Source organism: Podarcis liolepis, assembly GCF_965112155.1.
Source record: "Podarcis liolepis genome assembly, chromosome: 10".
Classification (NCBI taxonomy): domain Eukaryota; kingdom Metazoa; phylum Chordata; class Lepidosauria; order Squamata; family Lacertidae; genus Podarcis; species Podarcis liolepis.
Genome location: NC_139562.1, coordinates 24,828,678 through 24,856,285, shown reverse-complemented (window position 1 = coordinate 24,856,285; position 27,608 = coordinate 24,828,678). Strand labels below are relative to the sequence as shown.

At 40.2% G+C, this 27,608-nt stretch overlaps 1 protein-coding gene across 3 annotated transcripts; it reads right to left on the bottom strand.

Annotated features, from left to right (window-relative positions):
* Positions 1–20: 20 nt before the first annotated feature.
* On the bottom strand, positions 21–27,472 carry HCFC2 (host cell factor C2). 3 transcript variants are annotated; one of them, XM_083462002.1, is made up of 15 exons: positions 27,247–27,472; positions 24,502–24,650; positions 22,664–22,824; positions 20,995–21,203; positions 19,374–19,458; positions 16,841–16,941; positions 15,573–15,761; positions 14,683–14,868; positions 13,969–14,018; positions 13,280–13,397; positions 11,368–11,438; positions 9,935–10,069; positions 8,446–8,631; positions 7,327–7,612; positions 21–5,962 (listed from the first exon to the last, which is right to left on the bottom strand). In XM_083462002.1, the coding sequence occupies exons 1-15, from the start codon at positions 27,410–27,412 to the stop codon at positions 5,937–5,939; spliced, it is 2,118 nt and encodes a 705-aa protein (XP_083318128.1). In that variant the 5' UTR covers positions 27,413–27,472; the 3' UTR covers positions 21–5,936. The 3 variants fall into 3 exon arrangements, with proteins under 3 accessions (XP_083318128.1, XP_083318129.1, XP_083318130.1); XM_083462003.1 differs by lacking the exon at positions 27,247–27,472 and adding an exon at positions 26,560–27,227; XM_083462004.1 differs by lacking the exon at positions 27,247–27,472 and adding an exon at positions 25,005–26,551.
* Between the last annotated feature and the right edge of the window lie 136 nt (positions 27,473–27,608).

Here is a 27,608-nt window from a genome sequence, read left to right as displayed (position 1 = left end):
AAGTGTACCAGTAAACATGATTATTAGGACAAATCACTTTATTATTACAAAGAACAATGCTACTTTTGTTGTACAAAATACTGGATTTCTTTGTAGAGACTATTTCAGCCATAAGACAGTAACTAGCTGGCTTTAACCATATCCTCAACATTCCAGTTAACTGACACCATTTTTGTTAAAGTTTATGGCTTGCTGATGTGCTCTACTTCGAAACTATGGTCAAATATTGCTATAAATCATACATAATAATGGCCGCATTCATGTAAATGTATCTTGCCTCAAGAAACAAAGATAACCTTTTGACAGCACTTTCCAACCAGGAAGCCTCTATTCAACCACAGTTTCCCGTTGTTTCCACACTGGGAAATGATCGTTGCCTCTTTTGGAACAAGTGAGAATAATAAACCAACTTCAAGTAGTGGTTTAATATTCTGACTTCTCCTGAAGTTGGTTACCATAGTTTCCTAGTTCAGACAAAATAGGGAACTATGGTTAATAAGAGGCTTCCGATTCTGACTACCCAAAATCCAATGGGCTTACAAGTGCAACCAAAAGTGTTTTTCATATTGTGGCTTATTAAGTCAAGATATAATCATGCAAATCTGGCCAGTTACTTGTTCACATAGCTATATATTCATTGTCACAAAACATCTTAAGTTAAATGGATGTAGTATGTCATAAATAGCATGGATGTTTCTACTTATAATTTTCATACAAAGCCCATTATTCCTTGAAGTTGCTATAAGATGGATTCAGATTTATACAAGATGTTGCACATACATTTTTACAAATGCAAACAAAAAGAGCATCCACCAGTTTCTCAAACAGCCTGATTTTATATTTTCAGTGAAATTCTAATGGGTCAGATATCCAAATATACTGATTAGATATTTACGCTACACAGAATAGGCCTCAAATATAAAATTTAAAGTGGGATTTATACATTTTAAGTGCTATTGACAGGAACAGGCCACAAAAATAGTTATACAATTGGGGTGGGGGATAGCTACAGAAAACCAATAAGCATGTTACTAATCTCATGTATACAGGGGAAGACTGTAGACGTATGATAAATTATATAAGATCCTATTGGCATAAGCACTTACACTGAAAATCATGTCTGGATTAACACTGCCACAAATTTACCTTTGGTAGTCATGACATACCCTTAAAAACAAGTGCAGAAACATGAACTCAAAGTGCAAAAATACCCACAGATATACTCAACAGATCATATTGTTAAGTAATGTATCTACAATCAAAAGTTATTCGTAGCTAAGTAGCCACACAAGATTTCTCACATTCTGCCACAGCTTGCCTCCCTTAAAAAAGTTTTTTTTAATAAAAAAAATACACAATTGCTTAGATCCCCCCCTTTAATATGAAAAGTTTCTTTACAATCCTATGGCAGCTCTAGATCCAATCCAGAGTTGGAAGTAGTGTGTGGTGACCAAGGAGGAGGGAAGCACATTGCTTGTCTATGACAATTCAGGGAAGAACTAAGGTTCTGGCAATAGCATTTATTTTACTATGAAGGCCTTCCTTTAGCTTTGAAGACTGGGTTGAATTCAATGAAGTCACTCCAGCTGTGGAAGAACATCCACTCACGCAATGGAAATTCTCCCATCCCTGTGACCCTGCACCTCTCAAATCTGTTCTGGGGCCCTGAAGGAAACCCAAGAGCAGATTCAGGGGTACACGGGGAGAGGGGAGGAAATGTCCCGCTGCACGAGTGGAATTTGCTCCACAAGCGCAACGACTGTTGGATATAACCCTCTGACCTTAAATGTTTCCTGAAGTTTAGATTTCACAGCACTAGTTAAGAACAACCTAAGTCTTATCTTAGGTCCCAAGATATTCTGTACTCATTGTGTAGCTTGTATAATTTTAATTACCAAGGATATTCAGAATCTTACGGCAGCTTCACATATTTTTTCTGAAGTGGGGATAATTTTAGAAAGGTTGTGTAACTTGAATGAAATGTTCATTCATTTCACCCTGCACACCTTAGGAAAACAAAACTGACACAGTATTATAAAGTTCCATGACTGATACCTTTCCAACATAAAAACTGAACATGTTAAGTTCTATTGATGAACTTGATGTATAACCCATTTAACTGGGTGTGCAGTTATAAGAGTGGCCTGGCATGTTTAGCTTGATATATAAAATACACCAAGCCTTATATTAATCAATTGACATCTCTCATTATCATAGACACAACTTAGTTGATGTAAACCCCACCCCCTTCTTTAGGGAGTAGCCAACAGAAAGTGCTACTTAATTTTTTATCGATTCAAGAACACTTAAGAAATGTTTGCCATTGGTCTTTCATGGCACTATCGATTGTGCTGCAGTACGTACACTGTGCAAACATATCTACTGCGAAGATAGTATTCTACTGTTAAAGGAAAGGCCACAAGTTCTAATGTACTGAATCTCTTGGTGGTCATTTGACCAAGTCTCTTTTCCTTACCGTGTTAGTCGCTGCTGGGGATGAAGCTAGATGAGTTGGGTTTTGCACGGACTTTGGGCAAGTCACATTCTCTCACCTTCAGTTTCCCCATTTCAAAATGGACTACTAGCAGCCTTCCTCAAAGAAGTCCTGTTAGAGTGAACAAGGAATGATTGCAAACCACTAGCATTACCCTATCCACTTTAAAACTGATCTTGTAGATCGAGTACTTCCCCTCTTTAATTTATTAGGCATTGATAGAAAAAAAATGGAAGTGCAAAATTTTCACTTTATTGCACATTTGCATTTAGCCAGGTTTCAAAACAAAATAATCTTATTTAAATGCCAAAGGATGCAATCCATAGGAACCTGCACAGGGCCCATCCAAATGAATGTCAATAGCACAGCTGTTCACAAAGCCATGTCCCTGTTGGATTGTGCCTTACGCTATATTCACCTAGTGCAACCTTTGACAACTTGGTGACTTCCAAATGTTTTGGACTACAACTCCCATCAGACGCCGCACAGCTGTGGAGGCACCAGGCTGGTGAAGGCTGACTGAGCATACAGGCATATTTTAGCTATTTTACTCTATAATTTGGTAAATAACTATTTATTTATAAAACGGCATCCAACTGCCTCTATTTAGTACACTTGTGTGTTTAGGAACAGATTAACATTCCTATTAAGGATCGCTTCACGCACAACATTTTTGCTACAAAGGTGTAGGGTGAATATGCATAGCCATGTACTCTGCCATAGATGAACATTGTCCTGGTGTCTTTTTTTGCAGTGCACATGCTGTTTTTTCTCTACTCCCTTGTAGGAAAAAAGTGAAGGAGCCTGAAGCGGCTGGCACATTAGTGATAAGATGATCAAGGTAAAAGTATATTAAACAACACTATTAGGATATAAAAACTAAGGCAAAAACAAGCCATTGAGAAAATTAATGGGAAAAGAAAAATGTACGCCACAGAAGCATGCAAATATGTGCAAATTTGCTTTAACTTTAGACCACTACAGAAATTTTCTGGAAACAACACAAAAATGTTACAAAGTTAAATTCTTATTAGTGCAAAATAGCATGAATATGCCACAACAAAGCATACAGTTTTCTTTTCTTTTCTTTTTTTTAAAAAATGAAGCATACATCATGGAGGACTTTAACATGTAAAGACTCTTGTAAACATTCAAAATATCTACAGATTTAACGTTCCCATGCCCACGAGAAACTAAGAGTAGTGCATTTACACTAAGTTTGTTTTTCATAACAGATTTGACCAGTTGAGCAATTTGCATATCATCAGGGGATAGTTTCCAAGATTAGAATGTGTTTACAAACACTAGAAAAATCTTTACAAAAATGAATATATTAAAATATTCTATACATTTTAAGTTACTGTAAACTGAAATAACTTGCCTAGCACTAAGATAACATGATGAATATGGAATATAAGCCAAAGGAGAACAGATCTGCATGAAGATCAAGATGGGGAGTGAGCAACTCCTGCTCATTTATGATCACCTATATCTCTTTTGCATTTGCTTGAGAGTCTTCAGGGCTGACTTGATTATGTGATGTCGCTTTGTCTAACCAATTGGTCAGTTTTTTGGAAGACTTGCCTTTGCCCTCTGGCATCTTTTCACCATGTCTCTGTTGTAAAGTACAAGCCATGTAATACAGAGACTTAAAAGGCATTGAAGTGGGCGTAACAGGTCCAGCCTGAAATGGCAGCTGAAAGCAGCCCATCCTTGAGAAAGATGTCCACTCATCCCTCAGCTAGCCATCAGCTTAGGCGAAGATATTCTTTTAATTCTTGCTTGGACGGAAGAATGCCAGGGGAACAGAGCACAAGATCTGCTGCCTCAGCGCAGAGACCAATGCTGAGCTCTTCAGAGACTTCTCCCATAAGAGGGCTTTTTCACCTGGAACTCACCAGAACTCAGTTCCAGCACCTCTCCAATGGGTGCCACTACCATTATAAGAGAACAAGGGAGGTGTTCATGGTGAATTCTGGCACCTCTTTTTCTAGAAAAATAGCACTGGTTGTCGTTCCCACCAGCAAATTTGAATACATGGGAAGAAGGAAATGCATGCTTGATTTTCAAACTGACAAACTCCACTCATTCTCCAAAAATTACGGAGAATTTCAGCATACCCTGCCAGACTTACGGATATTTATTTTATTTAAACACATAAAACCTTCCTATGCTTTTTAAATTTTCTGGTATGGGCAAGTCGTGTCTGGTATGGTGCCTATACAAAGGTCGTGAAAGAAAGCAGTGTATTTGCAACAACCCCTGTGTTACTAAAGTGGTATAGGGGGGAAAGGGAGACAATTCACATTCATCTGAAAAAGCTTAAATGGTAAATTTTGATTCAATCTATCAGCATTAGGCAATTGCTGTTATGTTTGCAAACCAAATACTTTACTTTCAGCATCTCTAATGTGATATATTTACTGCCATCTTTGAACAACATGTTCTGTAATAGTTCTATGGACTCCAAACCACAAGGATGTGCAAATAACCAGTTTGGGGAAACATTTCTTTCAGCTGCTCCCCAAATAAACCCCCAAACTGTATGTTAAGCTTCTCTGGGGGGTATGCTTCCAGACATGTGTTTATTGTGGGATTCTCATGCATGCAAGTTGTTGTTGTTGTTGTTTGCAGTGTCCACACAATGTTGTAGGCATCCAAGTGCTTGCCCATATCTCCCCCCCTTTAAACTTTGATTTCCCCCTTTTCAAGGAAAATCCAATGAATTACAAAAATCCATTGCCAATAATGCATTTGTGTTATCTGAATAGCCCATTTACGGTAGTAATTCCCCACCTGGAAGCACCATAGGTTTGCCTTAAAAACAGTTCAAAGGGAATTCAATACAAGTTTGTGTGTTATTCTTTCAGATGGGCTTCTCTTTGAAAATGGTTCTCGTGCCAAATCACAAACTAGATTTTAAAATTCTGCAAATTTTTAAAATAAAACTGAGCATCTACGTCTACGAACACAGGAAGCTGCTTTATACTGAGTCTGACCATTAGTCTATCTAACTCAATAATGTCTACACTGACTGACAGGGCTCTCCAGAGAGGAGTCTTTTCCAGTTCTCTCTAGAGATGCCAAACTGCACTTGAGTCCTTTTTTATGCAAGCAAATGCTCTGCAACTGAGCTACAGCCCTTCTATATCTGTTGGAAGCTAATGCAACTGGGGAGCTATGTGTTGGGAGCTATTGGAAGGAAGACTCTCCAAAAATCTAGATGCATATGTAATCCTCTGAGTTATCAGCGTGGGACTCTAAAGTGACCTTACTAGATAAAGTGGTATGAAAAATGCAGCCACTGCAGGTGCAGTTCTGCAAGACTGTACAACGTTGATGCTGTGAAGTTAAGACAATATCAAATGAAATATCTGACGGAGTTACAAAACGCCATGAGAGCTAACAGCTATTTCACAACTTGCAGCACAATGTGCCATTTCTACTTTGAACTTGATGTTTTCGTTTCTGCAAAGGAAGAGGAAAAAGTTGCTTTAGATTTCCAGCATCCGGAACAGTCATGTTCAATCCGATACAGATAAACCACTTAATATCAAGAGTACTTGAACTTAAAGTCTGGATTTACTGCCCTGCAAATGCCAGCTTGCAATCATAACAAACAGTGAAGCCCCATGAACAGGAGATTCATTTTCCATCTCCTAGCCCTGTGAAAGTCTTCTAGGGGCCAAAGCGTTACGTGCAATGGTACAGTGACACCCCACGTTTATTTCTCTCTGTCAGGGGTAAAGGTAAAGGTACCCCTGCCCGTACGGGCCAGTCTTGCCAGACTCTAGGGTTGTGCGCTCATCTCACTCTATAGGCCGGGAGCCAGCGCTGTCCGCAGACACTTCCGGGTCACGTGGCCAGTGTGACAAGCTGCATCTGGCGAGCCAGCACAGCACACCGAACACCGTTTACCTTCCCGCTGGTAAGCAGTCCCTATTTATCTACCTGCACCCGGGGTGCTTTCAAACTGCTAGGTTGGCAGGCGCTGGGACCGAACGATGGGAGCGCACCCCGCCGCGGGGATTAGAACTGCCGACCATGCGATCGGCAAGTCCTAGGCGCTGAGGTTTTACCCACAGTGCCACCCGCGTCCCTGTCACCTCTGTCAGGGGTACACACCTCAAATCATTCCATGGGACTTTTTTATTTTTATTGAAGGCCACACTGCTGTTAACTGTGGGTAAACATTTTTATACATATTTAGCCCAGTGCTTTCTTTCAATTGCATTGTTACCCGCTTCCTCCTTTTCTCCCACAACCCCAGATCCTCATCTCTAAGCAATCTCTATGTTTTTTCTGCAGTATATCTTTGCACCATGCATGATTGTATGTATCTTTTATCATGTCCCCCCATAGAGATCTTTTCTCTCAACTAAAAAGCTTCCAACTCTTTAGTCCTTCCTCATAGAGGTGGTGTTCCAACACTCTGATCCTTTTGGCAGCTATTGGCTGCATCTCGTCCAGTGCCAAGACACCCAATTTAAGAAAGGCGACCAGAACCATTGATAAACAGATGTTCCTACAAAGAGATGGGAGTTGGCTGCATAAAGTCAGAGAAGTGGCTTTTGGCCCTTCAGTTTTGCACATCTGCCCAATGAAACGCTGATGCAACCCACAACCCATATTGCGCAACCCACAACAGCCTATGTTGAGCTAATCATTTGGACGAAGTTTCTCATGATTTCCAAACATAAAATATATGCCAGTAGATAATTTTGACTTGACAATTATACAAATGTATTACTAAAGAACAAGTTCCCACAAACAAACAACCTGTACATATTATAGAGAAAAGTCAGGGTGTCTGAATAAATCACCCCCTTTACCTTGGAGCCATCGAACTTGCGTGGCCGGTCCATATCCCCTTTCATTCTTGGCTGAAATCCTAAAAACTATGGCAGGTTTGGATGTGTGATCAACGTGGGCATTTGCAAGTTGGGCAGCAGTCACTGTACATGAGGTCTTAAGGCCACAATAGATTTTCATGAACATAAGCTGATGAGGATTTTCATTCAGCTGGGTGGTTCTTATAGCCAAGTAGGCAGAATATTCCAAGATATTTCCTGAAGGCGAAACTGGAGGTTCCCATGAAAGGTGAATACAATCTGCACTCTGAGGGGAAACGGGAAATTAATTTCACATTGTGTAGGTACTAGCATATAAAGTTTCATTAGTTAATCAATACAGAATAAGATTTATATTTCAGATTTAATTTGGGAGAAGAGAGATTTTAGGGTACCCAGCCATCTGTGAACAGGGCTGTTTCCTTTAATTTCAGGTATGTGAAATCAGGTTACGGTTCCTCAGTAGTGAGGAACATGCTTCAATTCTGCACTCAGACCCTGGATAGGCAATTACCACTGCCCCAACCTAGGAGAATGGGCAATTAGTGTTTGTAATGCACAAAAAAGTGCTCCATATATATTTTCCTGAGTAATTCTCTAGTAATCCTCAATGGTAGAGCTATAATACAAGCTTCTTTTCTTTAACCTGGTGCTCTCCAGATGTTTTATACTACAACTCCCATCAGCACTAGCCAGTATGGCTAAGCTGGCTGGGGCTGATAGGGAACAGTAGTCCAAAAGATCTGAAGGGCACTAAGTTGGGAAAAAATGTAATAATATATTACACAATACAGATATGGGGCTGAGGCAGAGACACAGCATCTTGCCTAAGGCCAACCAATGAGTTAATATGCCTGACCTGAAATTGAAATGAAGACTCCTTGCTCACAGCTCATGCTGACAGCCACAATGCTAAACTGGATTAAGATTTTATGCATTCTGAGGTATAGTTCTGTGAGCCAGATTTCCTCCCCTGACTTTTGCTTATTTCAATTTCAAGTCTGCTTACTTTGCTCAGTGTACCTTATATTGCCATCACTGACTTTTACCAAGAATTGTGAGGTCTAAGAGTGGCCTCTTTAGCTTTGCATCATTTCTTACCTTGCTAATTTTGACAATGGAAGGTGCTCCAGGAAATCCTGGGATACAGGTCTTAAATTCGCTGACTTTACTGAATGGCCCTACGCCACAGCCGTTAATTGCCGCAACCCTGAACCTGTATAAAGTGCCAGGAGCAAGATCCTGTTTCTTAAGTAAACTGTTGTTTGGAATATCTGCATTATCTACCTAAGTTTAAAAAAAAAAGCATACAAAGACATATAAATTAAACATTAATTTGATCCATATTTCTTAAAATAATCTAAAGAAACTAGCATGCTATTCCTTTGCAGATGGAGAATCCTGAATGCCTGCTAGGTTCAGCTTCCTTGTACAAGAAGTCATTAGCAATATTAAAGGTGTAAGGAGCACAGTTCAGGCAAACCTGAATGCGTTCAAAGCCCACTGATGTCAATGAAGCAACTGACCCCACCGCCACCCACCATGGCCCCCTCCACATCTTTCCCCCGTTTCTTCCTAATGTAACACTAATGTGTCAGCAAATGAAACTGGCCTGTAGAAAATGTAACTTGAAAAAAGAGACATTGCACAGACTTTTGTAAACCAAGAAATCTTTAATAAAAAATATATTAAAAATAGTAATAATATTGAAGCAACTGACATATATTTAAACCTTTCCCATTGTGGTAAGTGGGATTCTAATGGGCTTAACTTTGGCTGTGCTTGCAGACAAATCTTTCTAGGAGATCCTAGGTGTTGGGGATCTTAAAGTAACTTAGAGGGCAGGAGGATGGGACTTGAAAACAGGTAACAATTGCGAGAATAAAACAGCAATAATGCAAAAGCCACAGGGCAATAGATATGAAATAAAAAAACACTGAACTATACAAAATCTAGGCTGATAGTTTATTGAGTGTGGGACTCTAAAGTGATCCAACTAGATATCCAATGGATATTCAGTCTGCCTATTGAAACAGATTTTGAAATTCCTATGAAATCAACATTTTACTCTATATTATATTGAGGTTTGCGTTTTTATTTTACGTATCTTACATGCTGCTTTGTAGAGCATGGTTCTCAAAAAGCAGATTAAACAAAGACATAAATGTGTTGGAGCCGGGGGGTGAAAAGCCCCCCGGCTTGGCCCCAGCTGGAGCATCTCCCCTCTCAGCCTTGCTGCTCCAGAGATCCATCGACCTCTGCTCCGACATGCGTCTGTGACTCAAGCTGCAGTGCATACTTGAGCACACATTAGCAGCAGGTGTAAACTACGCAACAGATGAGGCTTGAGGTGTGGATACAATACTAAACTACACATTTATTATACATAAATCATGCCAGCAATCTGTGCTGGAATGTAAACAGACATGTGACATGTAACAATCCACATATCTGCAACAAAAGGTGGCATGGAATTCCCAACAAAATGAATGAATACTAGACACTAAGAAAAATAATAAAAATGTTCAAACAGGGGAGAAAGTCATGTTAGAATATGTTAGAATACGTAGGTAAAGAAATTAACAGTTACCTTGCTGGAAATTATGGCCTTTTCTTCCTGCAACAAATAGAACTGGTTCACTAGAGCACTGTTGCTTTGAAAAATGCCAACATCATACCACCTTCGTTCTTTTTTTCTTGCATTCTGCTTTGGTGGTGAAGTTTTCTGTGGTTTGGAGAACAAGTTTCATTAGAGTATGGATGGTCTGCACAACAAGAAATTGCATCTGCCCCCTTCTCTCTAGAAGTTGTTCTTCTGCTACACGAGTTGCCTAAAGCAGGATTTCTCCAGACCTACAGGGCAAGACTTGACTCCATAATTGCCTTGTTCAGCTACAGCTTTACTGACAGCATTCTCGCAGAGGGCAGTGTTTCTAGAAAGACACTGAAATGACCAAGAGTTATGCAAAATAATTTTTTGAGATTTTAGAATAAAAGCATGTGTTCAGTTAAAAACACTTCTGACTTTCAATTTTGATGGCTAGAAAAAAATACTCATTTGGTCTCTTCCATGGGTTCTGCTGGCTGGACTAATATAAACATTTTTTTAAATCCTATTTCCTTGCATATGTTTTTCAAAATTGGAGGCCATCATTTGTTAAGTTACTTCACAAAGAAGAGAATGTCCTTGCTGATATTTACCACTTGTTACCAACTTCAGCTAGTTTGCCAACTACACCCATTAGTGGACAGGGATAGCTCGGCTACAGTGATCCATGTACTGGTAACCTTGAGAATGGATTACTGCAATACACTATAACTGGGGTTGCCCTTTAAGACTGGTTTAGAAACTGCAGTTCAAGGGAGCACCATTCATTGTCTTGAACAAACCCATTTACTATCAAGCCAAGTTTAAGGTTCTACTGTTAGTTTCGAAGTCCTAAACAACTTGGGATCATGCTACCCAAGGGAACGCCACCTCCCTTGTAGAGCTACTTGCACACTGAGATCAGCACTTGCTGGTACCACAATATTTTAAAATAAAAGGGACTTTACAGTGGTAGCACCTACCATATGGAACAGCCTTCCTACAGCATGTACCTTCTATGTTTGCAACACAAGTGAAAAACTTCCTAATTTACCCAGCTGCTCCCCCTTTCCATTGCAATATTGGCTGTTATTTTTGACTGCACATGCTACCACCTATTGAAGACTATATCTTACAGTAACTGCTGGAATTGGTTGTAAAATGATTTTCATATGGTTTTATTGTTTATGTTATGTTTTAATTGCCTTGTAAATAATAGAATTGTTGCTGTTGCTTAACTCTTTTTCATTTCAGTAGGGTTTATGCAGAAGACACTTCCAGAGGGCTAAATCAGGCATGGAGGGATGGTGGTGTGCATCCTGTTGGGCTGTATATTTAAAATCATGATGTCTAGGTGTAACAAAACTTATGTGAAAAATGGAATACACCAGTGTGATACTGGCAATATCCTTTACTTTAAAATTTCATGTACTTACAGGCAATTGTATAGCTGAATCATTTGGACTAACAGCAGCAACACTTGTTGGGGGAATAGCAATCTCTTTAACTAGAAAAAAATGATATTAAGAACTATTATTAATTCAGGAAAAACACTTCAGCAAATAAAGCTTTCACCAGCTATTGTTCAAATGTATTTCAAAAAGAAAGCTTCAATCCTATTTTGTGTGATGCACACATAGCTTAATGCTGACTTTCAATTTAGGAAACAGTAAAACTACCCGGTATCAATAGCAACTACAGTGGTACCTCGGTTTACAAATTCAATCTGTTCCGGAAGTCCATTCTTAAACCGAAACCGTTCTTAAACCGAGGCGTGCTTTCCCTAATGAGGACTCCCGCTGCCGGTGCCCTTCCACCGTCTGGATTCTCTTCTTAGACCGAGGTAAAGTTCTCAAACCAGGACACTACTTCTGGTTTTGCAGAGTTCGTAAACCGAATCGTTCGTAAACAGGACTGTTCTTAAACCGAGGTACCACTGTATATATAATTATATAGAGAGTGTATAACTATGCAGAGTGGAAGGATCAGGTATGATGGTTTGGAATTAATATATATTACTGAGTGAATGGCTGCCTCACTCCTTTTTTAAAATGCTGGTTTTTAAAATTACACCAAGAAGAACTTGCAATACAGCTCTGGCAGGAGTTCTCAGGAGAAAAGATGCTGTTCAGGAACAGACAAGATAAGCAACCTCTACGTCATACCATGTCAAAGCCATTTATTCCAGCCAGATTTTAATAACTCAGTTCCTATCAAGATCACTGACATTTTCTCATATTATCTAGCAAAAGTATAGAGCTTTAAACAGAAACTTTTCTTTTTGAACCTGCTTCCCGTGTGTGGAAATGTCTCTTACTGCCTGAACTGACAGGCTATTTTACTTCTCATAGCTATGGAAAACCCAACTGCATCCTCCAAAAGAGCATTTGCCCTTGTATAAGGACTAGTTTCACTCAACTCAACTTTAGTTGACCTTCATTTATTAAACTGAGCATGTGTTCTTGTCCTGCTTATATCATCAAGTGCATCTCACAGTATTGGCCTGAATATAAGCTGCATTTTCCCCCCGAATTTTGACCCTGAAAAGGTAAAGTACAGCTTATATTCATGACCTTACGGTATGCAGCCAGGAGCATGGGGCAAACAGCATCAGGAGTGTGGTGAAAATTAATAATAATAATAATAATAATAATAATAATAATAATAATAATAATAATAATAATAATAATAATTTATTATTTATACCCCGCACATCTGGCTGAGTTTCCCCAGCCACTCTGGGCGGCTTCCAATCAAATGTTAAAAGCGTTAAATATTAAAAAACTTCCCTAAACAGGAACAGCCTTCAGATGTCTTTTAAAGATAGGCTAGCTGCTTATTTCCTGCAGTGAAGTGGTGCCTCCCCCACTTGTATTCCCCCATCCTCTCCCCCAAGGCCAGGAAGGGAGAGAGCAGGGAAGGGGAAAGGCCACCAGCAATGCGGCATGGTTCCTCCCCGCCCTTCCCGCCCAGTACGCAGCCAGGAGCAGCGAGGAAGGGAGCAGCTTATATTCAGGTATTTTTTCGTGTTTTCTTTGCCCCCCTCCAATTTTAAAGGTGCAGCTTATATTTGGGCCAATACAGTATGTTTACATGTATATTGAAAGGTGGTACAGAAGCAGCTCTAAGGAAGCACAACTGAGACAGTGGCCCCAGGCGTGGAGCTTCTGGGACATCACAGCAGGTACCACCACTATTGCATCCAATGGAAGGCAAGAGGCAGGAGGGCAGATTTTGGCGTTGCACAGGGTGCCACTGAAATCTGAGACACCGAGGTCCATCACTGGGTGGCATAAAAATGAAATAGATAAATAATAAAATATAAGCTGCCCCATAGGTTCTTCTTACCTAAAGTGCTAGCAGGCAAACATAAAGAGGTGCTGGACTCTTTGGAAGCGGAATGGTTTTTCTCTGCATTTTCAGGTTCCGGGACCTTTACTTTAGTTTCTGAAATTGAAATTTGCACCTACACATGGAAGAACAGTAACAGAAATTATTTAATAATAATTATATTTCACTAGGCTCTCACAGCATAGCCCTCAATTCCAAGGGAGCCCTTCAATACTATGTATCCCACTTATTGCATCTAAGACACAATCTAATGTCTTCCTTGGACAGAAAGAGCAACTTTGTCAGAATTCTCAATTTATGCATCTCTGCTGCACACTTCAATTAGTCTGTGTCTCACCCGCTGGAAGCAGCAGTGTCCGGGGAAAGCTCTATCAAACATTCTGTTGCTCCCCACACTAGAAGGACAGCTCTTTGATTTGTGTAGTAATGAATCAGTGCATTGAGTCAATGTTGCTTCCATTTCAGCCCCTGCACAAGTTAAATGATGTGGCCTAGCAGGCTCCCAAGAAGGGACAGGGAACCTTTTCCAGCTCAAGGGACACATTCCCTTCTGGGTAACCTTTGGGGATGCCACATGCCAGTGGCAAACAGTAGGCTAGCTTCTATACACACACACACATCCACTGTCCATCCAGGCAAGCAAGAGTAATTATTCCTATTTGTAGCCTTCACACGTAAATACTTACGTTGTTTGGGACTTTACTGAACGTTTGGCTGTGAAGATCCAGCTTGATTCCTGAAGGAAGGATGATATTAATTTTAGGCTTTGCTGGAGAAAAGAACCATCTTTCATGTAAATGTAAGAATGACCAACAGCAGAATCTTACATAAAGCTTTTAGCTGCTCTGAGGGCTGTTATTCCATTTCAGTTATCACACAAACACATTTTCAGTCCTCATCAATGTCAGAAAGACAAGAATTTTCTCTACGATCAAAACCTCCATTTCTCATAACAACATATTCGAAAGTGAAACATATAATGTAAGTCAGGAGTCGTCAGGTCAGTGCCTAAAGGATATTGTATTATTTTTTCCCACCCTTGATTTTTCTCCCCCTTTGGAGGAAACACCGTGCAGACTCTTCCTTCACATTTATAAAGTATAAGGAACATTAAGAATCAGCATTCTCTACTTGCTCCCATACCTGACTGAAACTATGGAAGTAACAGGATTAGTCAGATTCCTGCTCTACTGACATGAAATGACACAAGGCAAGGCAAGGGTGACATGGTGATCTGTTACCCCACCCTCTCCAAAGTGCATTTGGGGCTATAGCGGAGGAAATGACTTTACTTTCACATTGCTTCAAAAATTAAGACAATTCATGCCTTTGAAAGAATAGCCTTGCAGCTAGACTGCACCTATTATTTATAAATGATTTTTAAAGATGGACTATCTTACCTTGCACACTTGGTGATGGTGCTTCGGGTGCCATGTTAATAGGTATTTCAGCTGTAACAGGTGTTGGCATCTCCAAATTTAATTGAAGAAGATAACCTTCAACAGTAGGAACTTCATCCCATTTAACTTGGAATGAATTAGTAGTAGCTCTGATCAGCTGTACTTGTGATGGTGCTGGTGGTTTCTCTTAAAGGAGAATAGTGAGCTCCAGTTACCAATAGGATGCGGTGTTTTAGAACAGGCTATGATTTCTCAACAAAATATTTATCTATGATACCAAAAAAGTCTATGTTCCAACAAGTTATTAAGCAAAGCCAAGAAATATAATGCTGCAACTGTTTCTATCTGTAAGCCCAACCATAACCGTCTTTTTGTCAATAAAACACACTGTTAAGATTGCATGTGTCTCATTAAAACTGGTAGGGCTGAACAAACTGACGAAATCCAGGGATATTAGGATTTTAGCCACATCATGGCTTTGTCTATCAGGCTACAGACATTTCTTTCTTAGGACTGGGTCCTCCCTTTGGGAAGTATATGCACAAATGAAAATTGCAGAACAAATGGCACAGGTTCCTTACCCAAGTAATAAGCAATTAACCACCTATCAAGCACTCCAGTCCACAGCCACCAGGTTGCCTATAACTTACTTGTGTGAGAAAGGAAACCTTTGGTCACAGCCAGCCTTACAGAATCTGGGTTGGAGAATTGATAATGTTATGTTTAAATCAACCCTAAATGTGGACTTCCAGAATAAGGATGATCCTTACAAATTTCAGTTGCACAATAACAGTGTTTTTGAAAGTTTTGAAAAACCAAATGCATGTAACACTCAAACAAGCTATAACAACCATCTGTAATGTTCCGGAAAACATTAAGCGGGTACTCACCGGTATCTAGATACCAAAGATCCTTGCAGCAAACCTGATTGTTCCAAGCTTTTCTGTATCCATCTCTGCCACTCCATATATACAGACGAGTGCCAACTATGACACCACAGTGGCCAGCCCTTGGGCCTGGCAACAGGTTATTTTTGTCTTCCTGGCAATCTCCTATCAGACCTATCCATTCTGTGGTATCTAAGTAAATAAAACAGACAATCAAAATCAGTGTCCAAAGATAGGATTTTTAAAAATCTTACATTATTTTACTGATGCACAACATCACGTAAAATTAGCAATCTATAAAACGGATATGAGCAGATATAAAAATTCAAAGACAAATCTCTGCACATAACAGTTTTTTTTAAGAATATGAAATTAGTCAATTTATTTTCTGTAAATTCTGAATCTTAGCTTGTCAGCCTTAGATCAAAGAGTCTATTTGGCTGTTTTTTGTTTGTATCAAATGTATCTTTCATTGGATAGAGACTGGGATGTTGAAGAAATGTTGTGCTCCTGGCTGGTTGTGTATAGCAAAACCAAGTAGGCTATCATTTATTATAAAGAAATAGACTGAAGTGCAATCATTGGTCTAAAACTGATTCCAGCTTCAAATATTTTGCTTCTTCCTGTTGAAACCTGAACATTTACTTGATTGCCAGAGGAGACAGAGGATATGGCAGAAGCCCAACTATGCAAGGTGCCACAAGATACACTGGCAAATGGAACTGTTCTACTAGCAAAGCTACATCCGTGAAACTGCTGAAACACAGTGGTGTTGTGGAAAAGGAACACATGAGCCATATCCTATATCCATCAATCAACAGCCACATTCCTGGCAATGGCACAAACACCAACCATGGCACAAGGAATTTCACTGCCACTGATGTTGAGTGTGTTCCTAATATGTTCCCTTGTTGTTGTTACACCCCAATTAGAGAGCACTGGTGAAATTTACAAAGATGCTGCAATGGCTTGCCATTTTTCCTCCACACTTGTATGTTTTGGTTGTGCATTTCCCCCCTTCCCATTTTGGCTCAGAATGTGTAGCAGAGGGAAATCTTTTTTGAAGTCAAGGGCAGCATTTCTTCAAGGACTATTGAAGGCAAGGAATTTTTCCCCCTCAAGGGCCATATAAGCGGCCAGCACTCAACTGGCCAGGACCACCACTTTTCCTCTCTCCCTCTGCCCATGTAGCAGCAGTGTATCCCACCCCTGGAATATTTGGTATAGAGGACTGCTCTGTAAATTAACAACAAACGCAAAGGTATACTAACCTAAGTTTAGGTAAGAAAATGAGCCAGTACATTTCCATTCATCTTGAGAAGACGCATTATCATCTGTGCTCTGTGGAACCCATCCACCAAAAATGTACATTCTGCAAATATAAGGGTGTTGTGGGAAGAGACAGGCTAATTTATTTTCTAAAGCTTTTTTTTCTATATTAAGAACATAATAAGAGCCTGCTTGATGAGAAAAGTGATCCACCTAGGCCAGCATCCTGTGTTCACAGTGGCCAACCAGATGGCTATGGGAAGCCCTGAGGCAGAACCCAAACACAAGAGCATTCTGCTCTCTTGCAGTTTCCAGTAACCAGTATTCAGAAGCACACTCCCTCCAACCACTATATTAATTTCTCTGACAATTCTTTTTTTTTAAAAGCTGTGTTTTCTTTGCATTTACTAATTAGAACTTGACTCCCCTGCCACCTCCTTCCCCCATGCCACACTTAATTAAAAAGCTATAGTTAACATAGGATCCCTATAATTAGTTTTCAAAATTAAAATAGTAGTTGTTAACTATCCAAATTATCTGTGTTCTTACAAAACACAATCTGAAAACTGTCTCAGGAACAGCATGTAGCTACAGACAATCATTTATCACATGGTTGACCATTTTGGGGTACATTTAATGAGTTTTGGAAACTGAAAATTTATAGCTGGCAACCACATGGAAAGCTAATCCTGTTTAACAAATGGAAATAATGTACTGCAATGAAAAGGTATGGTAACATTTCTCTCAGCAGATAGCTGGACGTTACATACACTGTCTTCCCACATGTTTATATCGCAAGAAGCAACCACAAGTAAAGAGCTGTTTGTAGCTATCTATTATCAAGCACTGGAATGTTACACCAAATACAGTCCCACATAACAAAACCATTAAGTACCTTTAACCAATCTGTTGGGTTATCTGTTGCAAAATGGAGTGGGGGGTATAGGATTAGTAAGTAAAGTAAAAGGACCCCTGGACTGTTAAATCCAGTAAAAGGTGACTATGAGGTGCAGCATTCATCTCACTTTTCAGGCCGAGGTAGCTGGCATTTGTCCACAGACAGCTTTCCAGGTCATGTGGCCAGCATGATTACATTGCTTCTGGCACAACAGAGCACCATGGTGAGTTCCAGAGAGCATGGAAATGCCTTTTACCTTCCTGTCACAGCGGTATCTACTTGCACTGGTGTGCTTTTGAACTGCTAGGTTGGCAGAAGCTGGGACAGAGAAACAGGAGCTCATATAACATGACAAAATGCAGGGGCTTTGTGAATGGCATGAGAGAAACTGTAGCAGTACTGAAATGAGTGGGATGTAGAACTAACCAATCCCTTGCAAAGAAACATACAAATGAGTGTGTGTGTGTGTGTGTGTTATGAAGATGCTCAATTCTGTCCATCAAAGGAGACATAAGCATAAGCGTCTCACAGTTTACTTATGCTAGATTTTCATTAAGCTAGTAAGATTTATTCGCAGTAGTAGAAAACCTATGGCCTTCCAGATCTTGCTAAGCTCCAACTCCCATCAACCTCAGCCAACATGGCTAATCACAGGAGGCAGCATAGGAGTTGGAGTCCTGTCCAACATCTGGGAGACCAGGTTTTTGAACTTTGGTTTAGAGACATATGTCCCTGTCTTGCTCTAAACAGAAGCCCTAGGAAAATATAAAATCCAACATATAGTAAGTGATGTGGTAGGAAAGTCAGAATCCTGCCCTTTCTGTTACTGGACTGCTCTGATGTTTACATTTTGAATGTCATGCATACATAAGTAGCAGATCATATGGTTCAAGTGGTTTGAGGCCTACACATGATAGGGTGGGCCTACATTCCTAAGAAGGTATAAAAATGGGACATCCAATGTGTGAATATTTGGGGGATGGAGTCAGATGGATACAGTGGAGGAAGGTGGATCAGCCGGCACAACCCCAATCTCCCATGCTGCATTGGATCAAATATCTAAATACGGCTGTGGCAGTGTTAAAATTGCATTAATAGCCCCTGAAACAACCAAACATATCAAGTTCTTATCTACAACAGGCCTTAATTTCTACACATCTCAAACTTTTATTTCAGCTAATAAAGAGCAGCTTCCAGATATGTCATTTATTAGCGTTGATGTTTTAAGATATTTTTTTCTAGTGACATTGTGATTCATCACAGAATTCTTTTTTAATGCAGTCACTTATACTATGCTCAATTCAAGGCAAGTCTTCTCTGTTAAGCTACAATACTGCAGCTCTCACTATAGAAGGGGTTGCCTTTCCCCATCCCCCCACAAAAAGATGTTAACTTCAGGTAATTTAATGCAGAGAGTTAAATATTCCCAAATAAAACAGTGAAAAGTTTCCAGGCATTCAGCAAAATGCAAGCAATATGTTTCAATTTCCACAGTTAAGTCTTTCAGCCTGTAGCAGACCGTTTCAAAAAGCACTTCACAGAGAAGGACACAGGCAGGATCCCTAAATACAAACACTACGGTAACAGTCTCCTACTAGGTGTACCTTCTATAGGTGAGCTTTTAACAACAGACATACTTGTTTCCTATTACATTGGCTGTATGGAGACTACGGGGAAGTGGCACTGTCCCTTTAATTTCTGGTTTCGACCAAGTCATTGTTTCTATTAAGAAAAACGGAGGGGGGGACAGAGAAAAAGAATATTTTTGGTTTATTTATTTCATAAAATGTAGACACCTCAAAGGACTTTACAAAGAGACTCAAACAATAAAATTATCAGTAAAAACATTAAAAAGCAACTATTTAAAATATTTTTTTAAAAAACAGAATAAAGTAACAACAGATAAAAACATACATCAACATTCTTTATGTCTAAGTAGGCTTGTCTAAACAAAAATGTTATTAGCAGTTATTACTAAAAAGATTACAGCAGGGTTTACTTCCTGAATATTTATGAACTACCGTATTTTTCGCTCTATAACACGCACCCGACCATAACACGCACGTAGTTTTTAGAGGAGGAAAATCCGTAGGCATGCCACCCGTAGGCATTCCCTCCATAACACGCACAGACATTTCCCCTTACTTTTTAGGAGGAAAAAAGTGAGTGTTATGGTGCAAAAAATACGGTATACCCCAACAAACTATCGTGCATCTTTTAGATTTCAGGAAACACTGTATAAGAGCTAAGCATAAACAGTTTTGAGAAAGATCAGAGAAGCCTTTTGGAATATATGAATGCAGGTACTAGGGGTTATATATAAAATATGTGAATTGTAGATATAACAAGTAAAGTATTTGTAGCTACTTGATAATATTACATTTTAAATTATGAAATTTCCTCTCAATTTCAGGTGTTACAGAAATCTGTAATATCCCACAGATTTTCCAGGACTGGTGCTCACTTGTTCCCAAGTAATTTTTATGGAGAGTGACAGCAAAACCAACAAAATATTGTTAATTTTGCACTGCCTCATCACCTCTCAAAAAGGATCTACAGGAACAGTCTCTATTGACTTTTATAGATCTCCTGCTCATATAAATCTTTCCAAGATATGATCACTTGGGATGATAGGTCTGTGCCATCCAGATTCTGCCTACAATTCTGGAGTAATGAACCTTGTTCCAAGTACCGTTTTTGCAAGGGCAGCAATAGTTTTAGGACAAAGATTTACAACCTCCATCAAAACGCCAATTGAAACTATTTTGTTTTTAATTATACAGGTTCGTGAACAAGGATTTTAAAATGCACTGCATGGACTCTCCTTTACCAGATAAGCACTGAATATTTTATCACATTCTTGACAAACAAATGCAGCTTCCGTTGCTGCAATGTGTCAGAACATACTACAAATTGAGCTTAAAAGGGTGTTTTTTCACACCTTTTATAAGTTCTTGCCTAAAATATTCAGTTTCAATGCAGTCAATTGCTATTGGGGGGGGGGGAATGGTATCACACATATGCACTCGACAAAGACCCAGGACTAGCTACAGCTCATTGTTCAGAATATACATTATAGCAAACTTGGATGTGTTGCTGTGTACTGTGTGAAACAGCCCTAGGGCAAAGTCAAGGCAGTCACAGTTCCACAGCTGCCTCCCAACACTGCAATTAAAGTTGCAAACCCTTCGCAACAAATCAGTTTTCATCATGTAAAAATACAACAAAACTTCACACTTGTAACTTTACTGTACTCACCTATGTCAAGCTCCCAAAGGTCATTAAGTCGACAGCCAGACATCCCTCCAAAAATAAACATCTTTGGGTTTCCCGAGTCTTTTCTACAGTATATAACAGCTGTGTGGGATTCTCGGGGTGAAGGCAGCACTCCTTTGGTCACTGGAATGCTCCAGCCCATGACGCCTGAACCATGCTGTAGCTCCAGTTCATAGAAATCATTTAAATATCTAGATACATTAGAAAGAAAGAAACAAAAGGGTCACTGACCTCTTTATGGAACTACTGCAAGGAAACTGTAGCCTATCAATACGGTTTTACAACACTGCCCACTAACAAAACTGCATGTGTTTTTGCAGAGCTGGCTAAATTTGAGAAAGAACGAAAGAGGTATCACATTACTTTGGAATTCTCTTTTCCTGTAGACTTGCCAAAGCTAGTCTGTGGGTTGCGTCCAACTCTGTATAGATCCACTAAAAGCAATGGCATTGCTAGTCATCACTGATGTAAGACCATTGATTTCAGTGGGCCGACACAGAATGTGATACAACACTCTCTACCTCTCTACCTGAAGTATTATTCTTATTTAAGTTGCCTTAAATAAGTCTAACCAACCAGGGTGGATTTGATTTAAATCAAATTGATTTAAATCACTAGTCAGTAAGGCTAGATTTAAATCATTTTTTTACAGAAAGACTCATTTTTACTGGTATAATCTTAATATTTACAACCATATGAAGATTTCATTTTTGGAATAATAAATTTTCAGTAGTTTTTACAGTTATATCAAAAATTACTGATTTGATTATACTATTATAAATACATAGACAGATAATTATGAAATTATGGTGAGGTTTAATAAGTTAGCTATTTATATCTGGACAACTTTTCTGCTGTACTTTATTGGAAGGAGAAAAATAATCATTTCCGTAATGACCATTTAAACAATTTATTTAACTAAAACAATAACATTATTGCATATATATCCATGTTTGTTAACTGATGTGGTTAAACATTTGGGGGGGGGGGACTTGACTGAGTTTTGGCACACATGAAAAACTTAAAACAAATCCTTATTTCCTGATGAATAGCTTTTGGACTATAATGTAACTTAAATAGAAGACTATTATTTTTCCTCCAGAATAATTTCATTTTTAAAATCCAATTTAAATTTAAAAAATCATTTATTTTTATCCACCCTGTAACCAACTAACTTGCAAACTGAAGTACATACAAAGATGCTAAAACTTAGAACTACTAAAGAGAAACTAATACTTCTTGAGATTTTACTGATTACAGTTTGAAGAGTTTCTATAGCATCAAAGCTTTTATTGGATTAACGCAACCTTCCAAAGTCACTATCACACCATTCTTTTTTATAACACATTTTAGTAACAAAGTTTCAACATAAAAAGTTCTTAATACTAACTGACAAACTAGCATTCTTTGTTTTGCTTTTGAATAGCAAATGTACATTAATAATCCAAAGTCCTAGAAGTTAGGGTGATCAAATTTCAATAACTGGTTGCTAAGCTTCCTCTTCAATGCACAGACTCCCCTTTTAACATCCTTTACGTATGCTATATTCTAATCACTATTACCATAGAACTGTTTCCCTCCTTTTAAACTGTTCAAATATTAGTTCCAAACAAAGAATTCCAAACATTCTGTTCCAGTTTCATCAGCATACCTGGGAATGTTATTGTTCGTGTCTTCACTTTCATTTGCCAACCCACCAAATAGGTAACACCTGTTGCCATACAGGGAAAAGCTGTGGCCAAGGCGAGGGCAAGGTGGCAAGCCTGTTGATGGGTGCTGAGGTCTCATTTTTTTCCACAGCCATCGACTTGCCTTGAAAACAGAACAGGAGCATGTTAACGAGACTTCCGGGTTGGTGCCTCCGGCAATGGCGGAGTTCCTCTGATCGGGAGGAACTTGCCCTGTGGGAATTTGGGTCTGTACCGCCACGGCGAAGGTGGAGACCCATAAAAATCACAGGCGGGAGAAGCCTGTGAACGTGGGATTCGGCGGGCACCTTTTGCGCCTCCCCTACTCGCGGGGGAACCCGATTTCGGGGACCCGGAGTGACGCAGGGTGAGTGGCGCGGTGCTTCGAATCGTCTGCTTCTTCCATGGAGTGAAGCTGCATAGCTGTTGCCGGAGAGCACTGACATTTTCCTGTGGACAATTTGACTCCAAAGTAATTACCTGTGAATAGAGCTGATACGGGAGAATCGGATTTTAAACGTTTAATTGGGTATCGAAACGGGGAGGTTCAAATCAGGAAGTCCGCCTTCCCTATTTGTAAATAGACTGAGGCAAGGAGTCTGTAAGCTGAAGTCTTGGAAAGCCTTTCGCAAAAGACTAAAGTTAACCTACATCTGCTCATAAGTCACACTTAGTGGCTTAGAGGTCAAAAAAATGCTTGCGGAAAGGGACTGTCTCAATCCCCCTCCACCTGGAGTCTCCTGACGAGGCTCTCAAGCGGATCAGGTTGTGCAGAATTCTTCAGTTAAAGAGACATGGAGACAAAAATCATTTCCTACTTAAAACTTTCTTACCAGGTTATCTTATCTTTAACAGAGGAATCATCATATTTTGATATTCTAGTTCACACATTAACAAAGTAAAATATGTATACAAATTCATGACAGAATAACCTGCAGTTAATGCATTTTATCAATTTCTCCTGATCTACATAAGAAAATGGAGAGGCCTGCTCCCTTTTCCAGTGATCGAAGACTTTGCTTATTTTATCATCAGTAGAATTGTGAACAGGGGCTTTTTCAGTGGTGGTGTCCAGCTTATGGATCTTCCCTAGAGGTGCTTGCCTAACAGCAACTTTACAATGTCTTCAGGACAAGACAAACATAATTTTTGTTTACCAGACATAGGCTGGGGGTTAAAATCCATGAAAATCACTGTTTCATTGTTTTGTTTTTGTTATGATTATTTACTGCTATAAAAATGTTTTAAATAATTAACAGTGTAATCATTTCTACTTAGAGGTAAGTCCCATTGAGTTGAATGAGACTTACTCCAAGGTAAATGGGTGCAGGATAAACCTTCATGCTTCACATGAAGTGCCAGATCGAGACTTGCTATTGGGAGCATTATATAGTGTGTACCAGTTGTCAAGAACATATTCTTAAGCACTCTGTGTCCATTTTTAGCATAGGCAAAACAGGTACCTGCTAAAAACATAAGATATGTGCAGTGCAATCCTATACTTCAATAGAAGTAAGTCCCATTGAGCTCAATGGAACTGAGCAAACATTTATAGGATTACGCTATAAATTACCCTATGATTCTCTTGGGACTCAGCTATACAGCTGCAAATAAAACATTTTAAGTGTGTTTTAAGTGCAATATACAAAGTGACACTAGATGGCGATGGTGAGCCTTTTTCTAAAAAGCATTTTCAGAACTGTTTTTATATGTGTGCAAATTCCACCTTGGTATTAGTTAAATGTATCTGGTTTCATTTGTTTCTTCTCAACTAGAGAAGTGATTTTAGGCAACACCATACCTGTAATTCATATAGGTCATTACTATATCTTCCATATTCAACCATTCCTCCAAATACTAGTATTCTGGTACCATCACAGACAAAACCATGGGCTGCACAGCCTGGTGGGATATCTCCTCTAACAGCAGGAAGAAACCATTGGTTTGTAGCTAGATCAAAACACACAGAAAATAACATTTTTGTAAACAGAGTAGATAGCCTGAGGTCTGAAGCTTGGTACAGTATTTTTATTCTGAACAAGAAACCAAAAGGTAGATTTAAATATTAAATATCACAAAGAAGAAACTTCACTGTTTAACAAAGGGAACTGATGCTACATTACTTAACACTTTAACTGGGTGTTTTAGAGTCTATATTTTCAAATAAAAGTTTAACTCTCTAGACAAGGATAGCATAATTGAATATTCCCTACTTTCCACCTAAGGAAAAAAAGATTATTCAGAAAGCGGAAGATCTAGAAGACTTCAAGTAAGAACACCAATCAGTAAGATGTATTTTCTCACCTAAGTCAGCTATCTTGAGCCAAACACATACAGGCTGATAAACAAATCACAAAAAGGTTTGTAGTCAGATAAAGAGGGTTAGGAGAAATCTTAACAGCACCTCATTATCCTCATGTTATCTCCTCCTTGTAAGGTATTTCTGCTTTGAACACTATTTTGAGTATCAGGAGAAGGGGGAAACAGTCAGATACATTAAATAAATAAACTGTAAAACATCCTATTCCTGCCTCATCTGATTCCACTTTCCTTTTCCTAAATAATCATACTTTTCATATACAGGCCAATTATCTTCACCATAAGGAAAAAAAGATGCCACTGCTCATTTGCAGATGTTAGCTCACAGCAGATTTTAAACATCACATTATCTCGGGCCAAATATGAATACAAAAAAACACAAAAAACTTAACTCAAGTCCTGTATCCTCACTTGTGCCTAAGCACAAACTTTTTTCATAGACAGACAACTCCAAACCTTTCGCCTTTTAATATACTCAACTCTAGCAAAATCCTCTTTCTGTTCTCTCAGCACAAGCATCCACTTCATATCCAGCCAATACATACCCCAAACAGACAGCTGGACCATCACAACCCACACTTTGTGTAGCTTTATCCTCCACCTGTTCACTGGCCTAAGGAGACATCCAGAAAGCTTGGTACCCCATTCCTCAGTTTGAAAAACACCACCACAGCATAACTTTCCACACCTTACTATATATGCACACCATCTCCACAGGGTACACAAACTTCATCTTCACATCAGACTCCACATAACAAGTTCCTAATGCAGCCTCAAATACATGCACATACCCCTTTCAGATACAACACTTTGCCACATCCACGTTGTTTTATAATGCCTTGCTGTACATTTATATAATATTTTTATTTGTCCCCTCCCCCCACAAACCTGGTCAGTTTTTGTTGAAAAGGCAACTTGCCTACAGAAATATTACACAGCCCTTTGGCGATGAACGTGGAGTGTTTTGCAGAACTCCCACACTTTTGAAAGCAAGCTTAGCAATGAATGCTAATTGATTAGGAAACATTTAGCAGGGCTCCATCATGCTTTTTTACTTTATTCCACTTCTCAACACTGTATTCAGCCATATATTATTCTCTTTGCACCTACCTCACCTATCCTTTCTCATCTGCAGCCTTACAAAAACCCTTTCTCTCACACACCTTTGGTAGACCCAAACACAGGTCATTGTTGTTATTTTCAATACAGTACTATTATGTTGTTGTTGTTTAGTCGTGTCTGACTCTTCGTGACCCCATGGACCAGAGCACGCCAGGTAAACCTTCAACCACCATAAACCTTCCCACTATGATGATCTGACATCTGATCAGCACTGCCCGACAGCACACTAAGCTATAGGACAGGAATAACTCCATCCCTGGTGGAAGGACGGTATATTAAAAGGGCAAAGCTGGAACAGGAGGAAAAGTTAAAAAAAGAAGCACGCCCTCGCTTCTCTTTGTCAGCAACTCCCTTATTAACAAATGTCCTTCCACCTAACACAACACACGCAAGTCAGGTAAAGTCATAGAAACGTAACACCCAGCCTCTCTCTTCATCCATCTTCCTCTCTCTTCATCCAGTCCCGGCGACACTTTCCCAAAGCTGGAAAGCTCAGCTCCTGCAGCATCCAAGAGGGCGAACAAAGGATGCCTCACATTTATTTTGATTTCTACCCCGCCCTCCCAACGGCCGACCAGCGCTCCCCCAACGGCCTCTCAAACTGAACATGCAAGAGACGGAACAAAACAGGAGGACAGCCAGGGTTGCCCCGGATCAAGCCGCCTCAGCCTTGCTCCTTTTCCTTCTGGGGACCATCCACGGGGATGCCCTTGAGCGCGGCGGAGCTGCAAATGCCACGGGGGGTGGGGGGGGCGCTACACGGCAGGCACCGGCAGCACCTGGGACAGGAAGATGTCGTTGCCCTTGCCGCCGTCGTGGTGGCGGCTTAAGCTTTCGGGGCGGCACGAGAGGCTTGTTGGGGCGAGAGGCTCTCTCTGCCCCGCCGCTAAGATGCCGCCGCGCTCTCCTCTGAGGCAAATACTCTCAGACAAGACACACCCCACACGAGCCCTCTTCGGGGCGACGGCCGCCCTCACGAAAGCGGCGCCAGGTGCCTCGCGAGTCCGGATACCTGAAACAACCACTCGCCCGCCCGCCTGCTTTTCCCTCAGTCTCTCTCTCTCTCTCTCTCTCTCACTCCCCCCGCTTCCCGCACACCCCGTACCGGTGTTGTACACGTGCAGCTCGTCGGCGATGCCTTCGTTGCCTCCGCCGAAGATGATGACCAGCTCTCGAATGGCCACGGCGCGGTGCCCGTGCCGGGATCGGGGCACCGGCCCCGTGAAGGAAGAAACCCGCCTCCAGTTGAGGGCAGCGGCGCCCGCCGCCATCTTGTCCCCCCGCTACCCACAATGCGCCGCGGCGAGGTCCGAAGCGGCCGCTGGGGACGAGGAGTTAGCGGAGGAAAAGAAAAGGCGGGAGGCGGAGTGGGCGGGGGGGGGAGGCCCGCTCGAGGAAATAAATAATTATGATTATTTATAAATAATTATGATTATGAGGAGGATTCAGTGTTAATACGAGAGAGTG